Raw genomic sequence first — 15123 nt, 5'->3', positions numbered from 1 at the left:
TCGGACGGCGTGCACGTAATCCCAGCACCTCTGCCCCGCTGAGATTAGGCCTCTTCATCAAGATAAGGAGACGGGATGGAGCCCGATGCCCTGGCGGGTTCTCCGAGTCTTTTTCTTCTTTGGGTTTTCACCTGGAGGAAATACTTCCTCTGAAGGAAAGAGGATTTCTTGATTTAGTTCCTACTGGCTGAGTATCACGGAGAAGCGAAGTGCTCTGGACAGAAGAAGCAGAAGGACGGCTGTGAGTGGACGAGGTAGGAGGCGAGGGAGGAGAAGATGTGGAGGTTCCTCTTCAGGGAGGATCAGGAAGGAGTCCATCCGCGTGTTAGATGTTCTGGAGATAAAGTCACGCCAGGATGGTTTGGACGTGGACAGAGGAGGATGCAGAGGTTGGAGGTCTAGAGGAACACCGTGGATGGAGGGGAAGACAAGGAGAGAGGAGAAGGTGAGATGGAGGCAGATGATTATCTGCGGTGGTGACCCCTGAACTAAAAGAAGAAAAACACATCCACGACCCCGTTAGGGGCGTGAGGGACGCCGGATCGGAAAATCGAAAAAGTCGGCGCGGCAAAAGTGCTCCGAAAAGAAAGATGATTTATTTTACATACGACACAAAACATGTATGCTCGCGTTTTGGAACAAAACACAAACCTCAGATTCGTGGGAACAAACATGTTATTGTGGCGCCATTTTTAAAGAGAATGATCACGTGATCAATACCCTCTTTATTTGTTGGATATTTGTCGTTTTAACATTTTAATATCATAACATTATCTTTACCGCTTTACGAAAGCCGACCGGGGAAGCCGATACTTTTTCGCATACGTGCAAAAGTATCGGTTTCTCGGTACGTAGGTACATATGTACAAGTACATGTGTGAAAAGTATCGAGAAAAGTACAGGGACGAGTGAAAAAGTATCACATGTATGTACGAGTACATCTGTTCGTGGTACAAGTACATGTGTGGAAAAGTATCGGATTCTCGGTACATGGGTACATATGTATATATGTACAAGTACATGTGTGGAAAAGTATCGGTTTTGAAAAAACGGTAGATCATGTTATCATGTTAAAATGTTAATATGACATGACATCCAATAAGTGTTTTGTGTTACATGTAAAATAAATCATCTTTTCTTTTTGGAGAAACTACCGTGAAGAAGAAGACGAGCCATGTCGGACAAATTGGCATACAAGTTTAGACCCTGAGCTACTGTTGCCGTGGAGACAAAAGCAGCTAACTCCCGGCGATTCATTTTCCGTCGCTAAAAGTCGTCGGCGTTTCAGTGAAAATGTGTTTTTCAACCCCTCACTGGGCGGCGGCGCAGCCTTCTGCACGGAGCCGGGCGAAAACACGACGCAGATTCTGGAAATCTCAGCTGTTTTTAAACGGGAACGACGTCTGGCGTGGACCAGAACGCCAGAGTAAACAGTCAGAGGAGCTCGCTCTCGGCCCGGGGAAGGAACCGTGAGTTCGAGGACGCGCTCGCTCGGCGGCGATCGACCCGCTGTTTGTCCTTTTCCCTAATTGTGTTGTACATATAAATCAAATCAGCAGTCCTCGCCGCGTTTCCTCACTTCCGTGAAATCAAACCGCTCCTTCCATCTGCACGTCCGTCCCCCCGGCCGCCCCCGCCGAAGGGTCGCGTCGGTGAAGCTAACACATCAAACCCGATATGACAGCCGCCGTAATCAACGCGCCCACGCGGCCCGGCGCCCGCCGCGGAGATTGATTATCCCAAACATGAAGTCTGCTTTCATTTAGCTAATATTCCCCTCTGCACGCGCGGGACGGGCGAGATGAAAAAGACGTGACAGTGGGTTGAAAGCAGAAGCAAAGCTCTCACCCTCCTTCCTTCTAGCTCTCCTCTCCGAAGCGCCGTCATTCCCTTCCTCTCGGCACAAAAATAAAAAACCGAAAGGTGGAGGTAAGAAACAGACAAATGTATTTCTGTGAGTGAGAGCGCCACCTAGCTGCGAGTTTCTGCACCGCGTGGTTCCATGGAGCTGAGCTACCGACTTGTTGGACGTCCACGGACCAGCGGAAGCTGATGTGGCGGACATGTAGGGCCGTTTTGGGTTCTTGAGCGAAGAGTTTTGTGCCGGAGGTGAGCGTAAGGAGCGGGTATCGCTAAATCGGCTGGTGAAGTTCTGTTTGGTCCCCGGGTTCGGTCGCCCTCCGTCCAGGAGCCCGGCGTGGCCGTTATGGCGGGCCAATCACCCCTCCTGGGAGGGGCTCGTTTGTGTCCCAGGGTCCAAGAGTTGGGGGTTTAATCCAGGGATCTATTCACCACCACAACTTCACTTATCTGCTGTTGTTGGTGTCCTTCTCACACTGCAGTAAGAGCATTCAGCAAGGAGGCGCAGCTGTTAGCATCTCCGCTACCCACAGGAGGCCTCTTTTGTGCAGAGTCTCCATTTGCCTGCGTGGGGTTCCTCAGGGTTCCTCCCGTAGTCCAAAAACATCCCGGAGGTTCACTGGAGACCCTACATTGTCCAGAGGTATGACTGATTGGGTGAGCGTTAGCATATCTCTACAAGACCTGTGAATGAATAGGCAAATGGTCGCGTCAAGATGTTTCCGTCCGCCAGCCGTCTCCCCATGCCAGCTGCAAGGTGGCCTGCAGCTCCAGAACAAACCCACTCGCCCTAGTTTTACAGCAAGAGAACGCTTGGGCTGTTCTTGCAAGCACAAGGGGGTCCCTCTGGTCCCTCTTTGCAAGCATACCGCCCTGAATAGGAAGGGCACAGCGACACATGTATACTTAAGCTTGAAGTATATTAAGCTCTTCCATCTTGAGGCGGTTGCACTGCAGTGGCGGCCGAAACGACGCGGGTGGGCGGTCGAAGTCCGCTCGCCGGCGAAAATGATGGCGTTGCGGCTCCCGGTGCCTGTCGGACCCGCCGGGTTATGTACACAGGCCGGGCTCGCCACATGTGCACGGCGTCCTGTTTAGACGTCCTAATTAGCGCCGCTAATGTGCACAACCGAAGCTTCGGGTCGTGAGATGCCTTAAAAGTGCACGTCCAAGACGGCGTGGCTCCATAAATCATCGGAGCCTGCTTTTAAGGAACGAAAAAAAAACTAAAAAAAAAACACCTGCCTTGCGACAGTCGGGGCTCGAAGCGTCAGCGGATACGATATAAATCACGGCGAGCTGTAATTTTCAATAAGGTGGAAATGATTACACTGAGCGTCTGTCAGCGAATGCTATTTTAATGACCGCCGCTGCACTTGGGAGCCGCTTCGCCATCTCCGTCTCTGGCCGTTAAAGTGTCTCCTGAGTGCCGTGGCGGTTGCTCGCTCCGTCACCCCGGGTTTTCATCGTGGCTCTTAAGAATAACCAGGGGCTCCCGGCTTCCCCCCCCCCCCCCCCCCCCCCGAGCTCTCATTTTCTTTCTACATTGTTTTAATCGCGAGCAGAAAGAGCACGAGCGAGGACCAGGCCAGGAAAACGCCACAGATCATCACTTCGCCCGGAGCTTCTCCCTGAAATCTCCAGATAATGGGCTGCCTTTTAATGAAAGAATGAAACCCTTCCTGGGGGATTAATGGCGGCCCGTTATTCAGACTTCAGACTCCCATCTCCATCGATGCGGAGTATTCCCGCTGCACTCCTGCGGTTGGCTACCTTCCCGCGGCCTCCTTCAGAAGTCCATTCGGCACATATGCGCTTTTAATGAAGTACGGACAAGTGCTGCCGGAGTAGCCGCACATCAGCGGGACTCCGAGCTGAAGGGCTGCTTGTGCAGCTAACCTGTGAAACCGGAGGAGACGGCGCTGCCTTTTTTTTCCCCCTCCAATCGCTGTTATATAACGTTCCAGCGTTTGTCTCCGGGTGATTGGACAGTAAACCACAAGAAAGGATACGTAAACACTCCGTCCGATCCCAGGGAGCCTCCGGAGTTGACATGTAGCCCTGAATAACGACCCATTTGTTCACGTTTGATTGCGGCCCCCCGGCTCGCGGGGTCGACGGGCGCAGGGGACGAGCGCGCCGCTTCAAAATCCAACGGCCGCGCGGGATTCTGCTTACATAACGTGATTTATTCCGCCGTGCCAGACAATGGATCGCACGCTCGGGCTGAGTTCTGCGCCCCTTTCTCGTAGTTTACCGACCACTTGGGGCGACGCTTTCACAGACGGCGGGTCTAAAGCGAGGGGAAGCGCTGCAGAGCAGAGCGGGAGCGCGCATGGCAAGCCCTCAATCGACCGTTAGGAAGCATTTCAAGCCAATTCCCAGCGCCGGGCGTTTTTACCGATCATCGCAAGGCACCGTCGGCAGAGGATGCTACTCCACATGCCAAATTTCTACGGACATACCGAGGCACGTGATCCAGAGAGTTTGGGGATTCGGAGTCTTGCTCGAGGTCACTGTGCGGGGGAGCAACTGCGCAGATGTTGCACCCCGAGCTCCCGCGATACCTATAAAAAACCAAAGTATGACCCTTTCGGGGCGATACGTCTTCAGATGTTTGGCTCTTGGTGCTTGACAGAAGCACACTTTGACAAGACCTTCTGAGAAGTCAGGGTTCAAAGAAGAAATCTCACATTACTCCAGATCCTCCTCTACCTCTGGAGCCAGTGACCCAATATATGGGTCCTTCCCAAAGTCCAGAGGGACGCTGGGAGTCGGCGCTCAGAAGGCCGTTCCAGGTCCACTGATCAGTCAAGCCAATAGTTTGGGGACGTCAGTGACCGAGTGGAGATACGTAGGAGCATGACTTCCATCCTGTGGAGGAACCCATTTTGGTTTTTAATGTTTATCCAGTGCCGTCGGACGCTAGCAGAAGCTTCGGACAGTCGGTAGCCTTTTCCCCGAACAAGCGTCGGAGATCCGCGGAGCCCTAGCGCCGTGTCCTTTTCAGCTGTGATTTACGGATATACAAATCAAGAAACATTAAAAAGTTGAGGCGCTTAACAAGTTAGCGGTTTTGGTTTTAGACAACAATGCTGTCTGGTTTGTACGCCGCTGTAAAATATCACCCTTGTCCAGATCATAAACAAATAGCAGTAGCTACTCCGCACATGGTCCCTGTTATGAAACTTCAAACTGCTGAAGCTGCGGAACGGCAACCATTTTTCTAGGAGCTCGCCGACCTCTGTCGTCTTAAGCGGGCGGCACGTTCGATGCCTCCGGCGACAGGATGTTTTCCTTCTGGCCGCGAGCTGCGACGAGCGGCTTCCCCCGCTGAAATTAATTTTCCGTTTTACCGTTTTAAAACGGTTTACCTGGATGCCCGACGAGGCCTCTCAAACAGCCGGGTACTGTTCTCAATCAAACCCCCGGACATCTGGATCGCATCTCTCCGGGTTCTCCCCCGAGCGTGAACCGGGTCTCTCCACAGGAAGGAAAAAAAAAACAAAAAAAAAAAAAACCTGGGCACGACATGTCGTTAGAGTCCAGTGATTTTGGAAGAAAAACCTCGCCGCCGCAGAGGAGGCGGGGGGGCGCGAAGGGTCACGTCTGATTTCCAAACAACCTCGCGGGCCGCTTTCCCAACTCGGCGTGCGCCGGGGGCGGATCGACGCGCCTCCGGCGTGGAAGAAACCCAATTAGACAAACAAGGACCGAGAGAGCGTGACCGTTACTTCATCCGCAAAGCCTGGAAGAGTAAAACTGTTTGACCCTGGAAGCTTTGACCCAAGAGGGCCTGAGCCGAAGCCACGCGTCCGCCGAGCTGAGATTTATCACACTCCGGGAGTGTTTACACGGGAAAGGCCGGGTTAGAACAATTACCTGAAGCCGGGGCTCGGGGCCCGACGTGCGCGCGCCGCCGTAATTGACGTACTGCGCGCTAATCCCTGCGCGCTTTGAGAAACCGATCCCCGGCCACCTCACTCATCACCAACGACCGCCTTTTCCGACACTTTAATCACTGCTTTCTGTGCGCGTTCGGGGCCCCGGATTGTTTCTTCCCGTCGCCCGACACATCATTCTACTGAGCGCGTGCGGCCCGCCGGGGGCCCCGCGGGGTCGTAAACATGCGCGGGTCGGGAGGCGGGGCGCCGGCGGGCACCGCCGGACGGCGCGGCTTGGCGGTAAGAGGCCGACAAGCGCGAGCGAGAGGCCTCCATTTGTAGCTCGGAGGGCTACGACGGCAAAGCGTTCCCTGTCGCTCAGCCCTCTGGCTTAATGAGGGGGGTCTGGCGCGAGGGGAATGTCGGCGCGCGCGATTCTCCGAAATGTACAATTACCGCTGCGCGGAGGGTTTTATTCAGCCTGACTTGATTCATAGTTACAAGACCATAACAGATGCAAATAACAATTTCATATCGCTGTAATTACGATGCCTGCGCGCGCTGATTTACGGCGGCGGCCGTGCAAATTCGATGAGATCAACGCGGCATCGAAGGAAATGGATATAATCCCGCAGACGGGAGCGTTTCCGCGGCCCGAAGCTGTGACCCAAGAGCTCGGGACCGACAACGCCGTGGTTCTGCTTCTGGGAGGCCATTAGGAGAAGGCAAGAACGTGGTTGTCACACCGCGCCGGAGGTTCACATCAGCTGGTTTGCATTTGGAAAATTACAACAGCGCCGCTGTGTGAGCGCTAGCGCTTCCTGTTTTCAGATGTTCGGCCAAAGAAGCGGCAGGTTTGGTTCCACTTGTCCGTCCGGCTGCGAACGGGGCTTTGCCAAAAGCACTCGGTGAGAGTTTCCCGTGGGAAGGAGCTCGACCTGACGGCCTCGCCGGGCTGAAGTCGTTGTCGGGAAAAAAAAAACCTTCGGCGAGCGAATCGCGGAAACTTCCGAACGCGCCGTGGCTTTCTGAGAGGTCGGCTACCGAAGATACCGAAGAAGCCGGTTACAACTTGATTCTCCGACGCTCACGCCACCACATGAACAACCTGAACGCCACTTGCAATCCACAACACACACAAAGACACACGGGACAGCGGCTGAAGGAAGGGAGTACTTCCTGCGCCTTATGTAGCTTTCAGCCGCTGGAAGAGGTTTTACGCCGGGTATTAAAGCATCGCTCCGGGACTCATTTATAATAAACAGATTGAAAAATCGATGGCGTCGCTTTAGCGCGGAGACTGTCAGCACTCCGCCGCCGCCAAGTACTGCAAGTCGTGGTACCGCCAGCGCGGCCTGAACGTCGGAGGAACGTTCAGGAGGATCTGTTTACACTTACAGAGCAAATAGGGAATTTGCCACCAGCTAATTGAAGACAGGGCAGAGCGGTGAGGCCGGAGCCGAAGGGCGTGGAACCCGAATACCGTTCGATCCCCCGTGCTTTGCATCGCAAGGGAACCAGAAATGACTATCGTGGACGTGGCTGAGGTTTCTTCGGGGAAAACGCCGCCGCCTTGACAGATCGCTTGAGACGCACCGAGACGAGCCGGGGGTATCGGGTGGCGCGTCTCCGAGACACGTGAGCGAAACTGGAAATGTCGAACGGCGTAATCCGGGGCGAAGACGTGCCCCTGAACCGCCCGTTGGAGCGAAGATTAGAAATAAATAAATAAGAAATGAAACAAAAAAAAAATCGATACTCTGTTCATGCAGCGCTTTGTTAAATGTGGTTTGGATTGTGCTTTTCGATATCTCAACTTTCCGAAGGAGGAGTGTAGGATTACGGAGCGTAAGCCCCGCTAAGGCTAGCCCTCAATTGTCTGTATCCAATATCTGCTCTAAATCAGAAATACAGGCTTTTAAAAAGAACAATCCTATAAAAAAATAAAGGCAGGAAACGTATTGACTTCAAAGGTCTTTTGAAATATGGAGGCTATGAATCATTGGACGCGGCTCCAGTGGCGCGATGGGTTCCTAAAAGTGTAATAAAATAGCCAGAAAATCACTGAACAACTGTCAAGATTGTCCTCGGATCCAAGGGAACGTTCGTACTCAAGAAGAGGAAGACGAGGAACAACAACAACAACAACAACAACAAGAGCGAGAAGAAGAGCAAGAAGAAGAGGAAGAAGCACGAGAGGAAGATGAAAAAACAACAATGGTAGGAAGAAAATGACGCTATAGATGAAGGACAATAACAAGAGCAAGAAGAAGAGCAAAGAAGAGGAAGAAGAAAAGCAAGAGCAGGAAGAGAAAGAAGACGCAAGAGGAAGAAGAAGAGAATACAGAAGGACGGCAACAACTGCAGGAGCAAAGAAGAGGGAAAGCAAGAGGAAGAGGAAGAAGAACAGCAAAAAAGAGGAAGAAGAGAAGCAAGAGTAGGAGGAACCTGAAGATATAGACAAAGGGCAAGAATAACAAGAGCAAGAAGAGGAAGAAGAAAAGCAAGAAAAAGAAGACAAAAGAGGAAGAAGAAGAGAATACAGAAGGACAAAGGGCAACAACAGGAGTGAAGAAGGAGAGCAAGAGGAAGAGGAAAAAACAACAAGAGCAGGAAGAACCTGAAGATATAGACGAAGGGCAAGAATAAGAGCAAGCAGAAGAGCAAGAGGAAGAACAATAACAAGAGCAAGAAGAAGAGAAAGAGGAAGAAGCACAAACAAGAGCAGGAAGAATATGACGATACAGACGAAGGACAATAACAAGAGCAAGAAGAAGAGCAAAGAAGAGGAAGAAGAAAAGCAAGAGAGGGAAGAAAAAGAAGACACAAGCGAAAGAAGAGGAGAATACAGAAGGACGGCAACAACAACAACAGGAGCAAAGAAGAAGAGGAAGAGGAAGAAATAGAAGCACAAGAGGAAGATGAAAAAACAACATGAGCAGGAAGAACCTAAAGATACAGACAAAGGGCAAGAATAACAAGAGCAAGAAGAGGAACAACAACAACAAGAGCGAGAAGATGAGAAAGAGGAAGAAGCACAAAAAATAAGAGGAGGAAGAAAATGACGATATAGACGAAGGACAACAACAAGAGCAAGAAGAGCAAAGAAGAGGAAGAAGAAAAGCAAGAGAGGGAAGAAAAAGAAGACGCAAGAGGAAGAAGAAGAGAATACAGAAGGACGGCAACAACAACAGGAGCAAAGAAGAAGGAAAGCAAGAGGACATAGAAGTGGAAGAGGAAGAAGATGAAGATATAGTAGAAAGGCAGCGGCAACAACAACAAGAGCAAAGAAGAAGGAAAGCAAGAGGAAGAAGAAGAAGAAGAAGAAGAAGACAAAGAAGTGGAAGAGGAAGAAGATGAAGATATAGTAGAAAGGCAGCGGCAACAACAAGAGCAAAGAAGAAGGAAAGCAAGAGGAAGAAGAAGAAGAAGACGACAAAGAAGTAGAAGAGGAAGAAGATATAGTAGAAAGGCAGCGGCAACAACAACAAGAGCAAAGAAGAAGAAGAGCAAGAGGAAGAAGGAGACACTCCATCTCCTACGACCCAAACGCCATCCCTTCATGGCAGAGCATCTCCCATTCAGCTGGAGCTTCTACGTAGGACACCAGGGAGCATGAACCCAAAAAAGCAAAAGAGGCGGCGGCTCTCGGGGCGACTCACTCTCTCTCCTTCTCGGACAGCCGGTCGGTGATGGTGTCCTTGATGGAGGAGCGGGAACCCTTGTGGATGACCGGGTAGCGCAGCGGGATCTGCAGGAAGCACGAGATCATCAGGGCCAGGTGCGAGGTGTAACCCAGGGCGACCGCCACGCTCCCGTCGTCCTTTGCTGCGGGACGGAAAAACATTTGTATTTGTATCAAATTCGGAAATCTGAATTTCATTAAATCCCATACTTCAAAGCGCACGGTCACGGAGCGCGCGCCGCCTGATATGGGTTTTCACTACATGGAAAAACAAATACGCTAACGCGAACCGTGTTGGCATCTCGGCCTCGGGAGCGCAGTGTTCGCAGGAGGAGCTGCTGCCGCATTCAAGCGGGAAAGTGTTCTCCGATTGTGGCGCCGCGCAAACGATGGCGGCGGCGTGACGGACGAGTTTCTCGCCGGGAGCGAATGCTCCCCTCCGAGCTTCAAGACCCAACGACGGGAAGCTTGATTGCTTCTGGCCGACAAGGTAGGGTTTCACGTTCTGCCTCGGCGGCGGGGCGGCGCTGGGGGCAAATACTTCAGATGGCCCGGTCTTTTTAATAAAACCGTGCCGCCACAATGGAAGTGGTAAATACTTGTGAAATTGTTGCCAGAGAAACCTCCGTTCAAGGCGCGAGAGGCTTCTTTGAAGACTACGCTTCTGTTCCTGGTCGCTGCGTGAACCTCTTCGCTGACGACGCGCTGCAAATATTTCGCTCTTGCTTCGACGCGCTCGGTGCTATTAACAAGCCGTGCGATAATATAACCATAGCTATAACTTTAATTCTTTGACAAAAAGGATAATCAGGTGTTAAACGGGCTCATAGTTTCCCTTTTTTTAGCCTCGCACACAACACCTGGTTTGCATTGGTGCAATTTGTTAGTCACGAGTCCTTCACGGGAGGCGTTTGTTTCCCGGTCCACGTGGCGACGCTCCGAGTCCGCAGAGCAGCCGCTGCAAGAGGAATGTCGGGCCTCCGGCGAGCCAGAAATGACCCGAAATTCAATTTCAAATGTAAAGTCAACCGCGGGGAGCGAAGCGAGGGGCTTCTTCCGCCGTTATTAGATGACCGTTCCTCGCTGACGGGGAAACCGGGCCGCCTAATGGACACGTAGCCTAATGCTGCACCTCGGGGCGCAACCTGAGCGCACACCTGACAAAGAAAGCACTGACGGCTTTAAGCCCAGTGCCACCCTGCTCCACTTTGACCCACGGCAGGATGTGGACTCCAAGCCTCCAGAGACCCTCTAATGTGGAACAAGGCCCTCCGTGGGCTTGTAGAAACGAGAGGTCAGAAGCAGCTCTGGGCTTGATGGGACTCTTAGCGGGCCGGACCTCACGCAAATCAGGGCAGGGGTCAGCAGAGGGGTAAGAAGGAGGAGCGAGGGGAAGTTCCCTCGATAATCCGCTGTCTGTGACGGTACCGCATGTGATCTGAGAAGGCCGGACCATCAAACGGGACCTTGTTTGAAGGCCATTTATGAGATCAGTTGAGCTCATATATTGTTAATGATATCAAGTCAAGGCAGATTTATACAGTGCTAAATCCCTTCCCAGTTGCCTGAGGACACTTTCCACGTACAGCAGCTCTGGACCACGTTCTAAGATGATCTGCAGAAGCCCAGCATTCGGCAGCCAGGAAAAAAACGGGTAGAAACATCAGGAGGATCCAAGCTCACCGTTCTGCCTCGACCTTCTGGGGTTGCGGGAAAGAGCGAGCGCAAGGGGTGCACTGAGTACCCAAGTAACAACGTGGGGTACAGCGGTACAACTTCCATCTTGCGCCGAGCTCCGCCGTGAAACACTGTTTGACGGGACGCGTGGTTTCGGGGGTCAACGGCCCAGATTTGCGCTGGCAAACCGGAGTGTCCGTGAGTCCTCGGAAGCCACGCAGAACAGTAGGACCACATGAATTTAGTCAACACAGAGACGAGCTATCGGTCATGGAAGCGTCTTGTCGCTCCCATCTGATTTAAACCCGGCAGCTGCGGGTGAATTACGGCTCTGGTGGAGCTGCGACTCCGGCGACTGCAGCGCAGCTGAACATCAGCACGGCGCTACTTAGAAACTCTGCGAACGCAACGCCGGAGCACGGGATCCAATTTAGGAGAGGCAAGCGCACTTTGAGGTAAATGAATCGGGATCTTCCTAATCCCAGGCCTTTGTACCTGCTGCCAAAGCACATGCTCAGATGTTGACTCGGCGCTGGATCTCCACCTACGCATCGCCGGTAGCCAGAAGCAGAAACAGGCCTCCGCCTAATGGGAACAAGGGGTCCGGTTGTCGCCGCTGCCTACGTCTTATCAGATGTGAGAAAGACGGAGCGGCGGCTTTGAATTTCAGACCGTCGGTCCCACCGGGAGCCCGAGAGGGCCGGGCGCCGCCGCTCATGACTCAGCAAAGCTCTTCGGAACAACGGCGGGGTCACGGGGTCGCCGCCTGGCCTCTGCTGAGGCGGCAAAACCCATTCATAGCGGCGCGGCGCGCTGACGCGGCCTCCATCTTTGTCTTCGATATCAAACGGCGAGGCCTTGGCGGCGGTGGAGGCGAGGGGCTTTTAACAGAGCCCGAAGCTAAGTCGGCGTTTTATCTCTTTGACTTCCGTTATGGGAAACAGCTAACGTGAATGTTCTTGTGAACCAGAAGAAAAAAAAAAAAAGCACTGACGGGAAAGGAAAGCGCTGAGTCGCCTCTGACACACACACATGTTATGATGACGCGAAGCAAAGAGGATGTTAGCTCACAATTAGCGCTGTGTCATTATGTCATTCGCCCATTCAGACCGTGTCGAGCTAATTGGAAAATGGTATCATCTAAGTGAGCCTTCCTCTTTCAAGCGCCGTTAAAACCTTAATTGCGTCGTAATGCGGCTGTAATTATGTTCTTAAACCCGAGCCGTCGCCGGAGCTGAGAATCCCGCAGACGTTTGCACAGACAAAACAAAAGTACCTTGAAAGTCTTCCGAATTCGGCAGTTTCACGCCGCAGATGACGAAGTCCGCCTGGTTGGCCTGTGGATTCAAACCGACAGACAAAGACGGGTGTTTTTGTTTAAAATCGTCACGACGAACGACGGCGACGGCTTCTCCTTCACTCACCACGTCGATGGGGTAAATGTAGGACAGCTCGGAGAGCAGCTGACGACATCGGAAGGTCAGCTGGGCGTTGGACTTGAGGAACTGCTCTCTGAGGAGACACAAGTTAGCGGCGCCGAGTTAGCGCTCGAACGGCAAGAGCGCTAAAAGCACGGGAGGCCGAGGCCTTTCGGAGAAGGCGATTAACTCCCGGTGAAAGGGGCGCCGGGCCCGATCGGCGCGAGCGCGAACTGGATTTCGATATTTTGACGGTTCTGTTGTTTGCGGATGATGTTGCGATCTATGGCGAGAGCAGGGAGCAGGTGGAGGAACATCTAGAGGGAGAAGGAAACCGCACCACGTGGCTGTTTACCCTTAACTCAGGTCATACTTCGAGTCGTATTACCGTGCAGGATTCACCTGGATGCCGACAGATTGTTTTTATTTGACCCGTAAGTCCTGTAGGACGCGGCTCCTCGCCTTTCACTCCGACTTCCTCCCTGGGTTCTCCGCCGCCGTCCTCCCGCGGCGGCGTGATGATGCGCCGGTGAAATAGGAGAAGGTTTTAGCGCCCCTGAGCCGAAGCCGCCCGCTAGGTGGTTACCTGAAGGCGACGTTATAAATCCGCACGTCTCCCGGACGGCGGATCCGCATGCGGTCGAGTCGCGCGCGCTCTCCGATGTCGACGGTGCCAGATTAGGCTGGATCGGCGCCGAGCGGAGTGAAACGTGACCCGGTTGAGAAACGGCGCCCGGACTTAACCCTCCCGGCGCCGCGTCGATTCAAAGAAAGCTCGGATTCTTCCCGGGGATGCATACGAGGCAGATGTGCATGTGTCGATGTTAATTTCCTGTTTCCCGCCCCCGCTGGTGGACCTTCTGTCACTGCCAGGTTCCTCTCAGACAAACAAGGTGGTATCCAGGGCCGCCACCCGCTGCACACGCCTCGCCGCCGGCCAACGCAAACACCGGACTTTTTTAACACAGCGCGCGAGCTGTCAGCGGGGGACGCGTGACGGGACGGCGGCCGCCGCAAAAACATCCCCTTGTTTGGAGAGAGCGGCGGCGGCGGCGGCGGCGGCGGCGGGGGTCCGGGGTGTAATTTCATCACCGCTCCGCAGGGTTGAGCAACACACCGGCGCTCATCATTCACCCGGCCGATGGGTGAAAGACATTAAAACACGCCCGACGCGGGAATCGCTAATTACAGGCTAGCGTACCTCTTGGCGGTGCATTCCTTGTGCAGCTTGGCGAGCGACTCCTTCTCCTCCTTCAGGCTCTCGTGATGGGCAGAGAAGCTTTCCTCTGAAAGATAGAGGAAGGCAAACTGTTAAATGTGTGCGCGCCGCCAGGTGGGCTGCTGTTTGCGGTTGTCATCCGCCGAGCGGAGATCAAACGTCTTGTTTTTTTGGGATCGGGACAAAACCATTTCCTCTCCTCAACATCTAAACCAGACAGGAATGCAGGTGGATTACAGGACGCATCAGACGGCGTAAATACAGAGGCGGACGGACAAATAAAACCCGGCGGTGTAGCACAACCGGAAATAAAAACAAGTATTATTTGGGGATTAGGAGCGCAATAACGCGGTTGGTTTCAGATGCTTTGTGATCGCAGCTCAGATCTGAGTTAGCGGCGAGCGGGATGAGCGTTTGACACCAACATGGCCGTCGCTGTCCCTAAAGTGGCGTTTCGAGACAGCAGGACGCCTGGTCGGGGTCGGATTGACGGTTTTAGAAGGAGAAACGGCTTCACTCCGAGTCGAAACATCAAGCGTAGCAAAGGTACGTTTAGCATAGCATCGTAGCATTCAGTGTGCTACGATGAGCCGGATGAGCGTTTGACACCAACATGGCCGTCGCTGTCCCTAAAGTGGCGTCGGGGACGAATTGACGGTTTTAGAAAGAGAAACAACTTCACTCCGAGTTGAAACATCAAGCGTAGCAAAGGTACGTTTAGCATAGCATCGTAGCATTCAGTGTGTCGACAGGAAGTGAAGTTCAGAGGGAACAAATGGTCGAGTCCCCCAATCTTCACCCCATCTTTAAGTAAACACACTCCATAAAACCACTTAATTTCTTTATATCTTTTATTCTGCGTTTTTATTTTTGTATCTGTTATTATCTATTTATGACGTAAAGGAAAGAATGGATACTTTATTGATCCCCAGGGGGAGATTCATGTTCTCGGGTAGCATTTGATCTGCCGTCTTCCAGCACCAGCTTACATTTCTCCTACTGAAAGTACATTTTTCCAGTTTAAAACCCGTAACCGAACCAGGGGTCCGAAACGGATTAATTTGACCCATTTCAAATAACAAGCTCGGTCACGGGACCAATTCCACCGCCAAGTCAGGGTGCGACTGGACTTCCGCTAACGTCCGGCCGCCGAATGACACGTGACGGAAGAGGCGCTTCGGAAGATCTTCGGACGGAGGTCCGGAAGTAAACGGGAGACGGCGAATTCGAGGAAGCTGGATCAGAATTCGACCCGGGCTTCCGGAGATGGCGAGCTCCTTCCTGCTAAGACCTGGAGGCCGGCCACCAGGTGGGGCGGCTGCGGGGGGAGCCAAGAACCTCGGCCCTCGCCAACAATCACAATCTGTCTTCTTTTTAAGC

At 52.8% G+C, this 15123-nt stretch overlaps 1 protein-coding gene across 2 annotated transcripts in view; it reads right to left on the bottom strand.

The window, feature by feature from the left end:
- The window catches only part of uvrag (UV radiation resistance associated gene), an 85074-nt gene that overhangs the window by 44761 nt on the left and 25190 nt on the right, over positions 1–15123 (bottom strand). For both annotated transcript variants that reach the window (XM_086160143.1, XM_086160144.1), the window contains exons 9-12: positions 13726–13810; positions 12531–12618; positions 12383–12443; positions 9407–9572 (exon numbers count right to left, since the gene is read on the bottom strand). In XM_086160143.1, coding sequence (XP_086016269.1) covers positions 9407–9572; positions 12383–12443; positions 12531–12618; positions 13726–13810 — 400 coding nt within the window. The remainder of the gene's footprint in view (positions 1–9406; positions 9573–12382; positions 12444–12530; positions 12619–13725; positions 13811–15123) is intronic.

The sequence above is a fragment of the Fistularia commersonii genome, chromosome 15 (genome assembly GCF_037954325.1).
Source record: "Fistularia commersonii isolate RoL2024-O1a breed Wild chromosome 15, RoL_Fcom_v1.0, whole genome shotgun sequence".
NCBI classification, from domain to species: Eukaryota; Metazoa; Chordata; class Actinopteri; order Syngnathiformes; family Fistulariidae; genus Fistularia; species Fistularia commersonii.
Note: the sequence above shows the minus strand (reverse complement) of the source record. Positions and strands in the feature narration are given on the sequence as shown.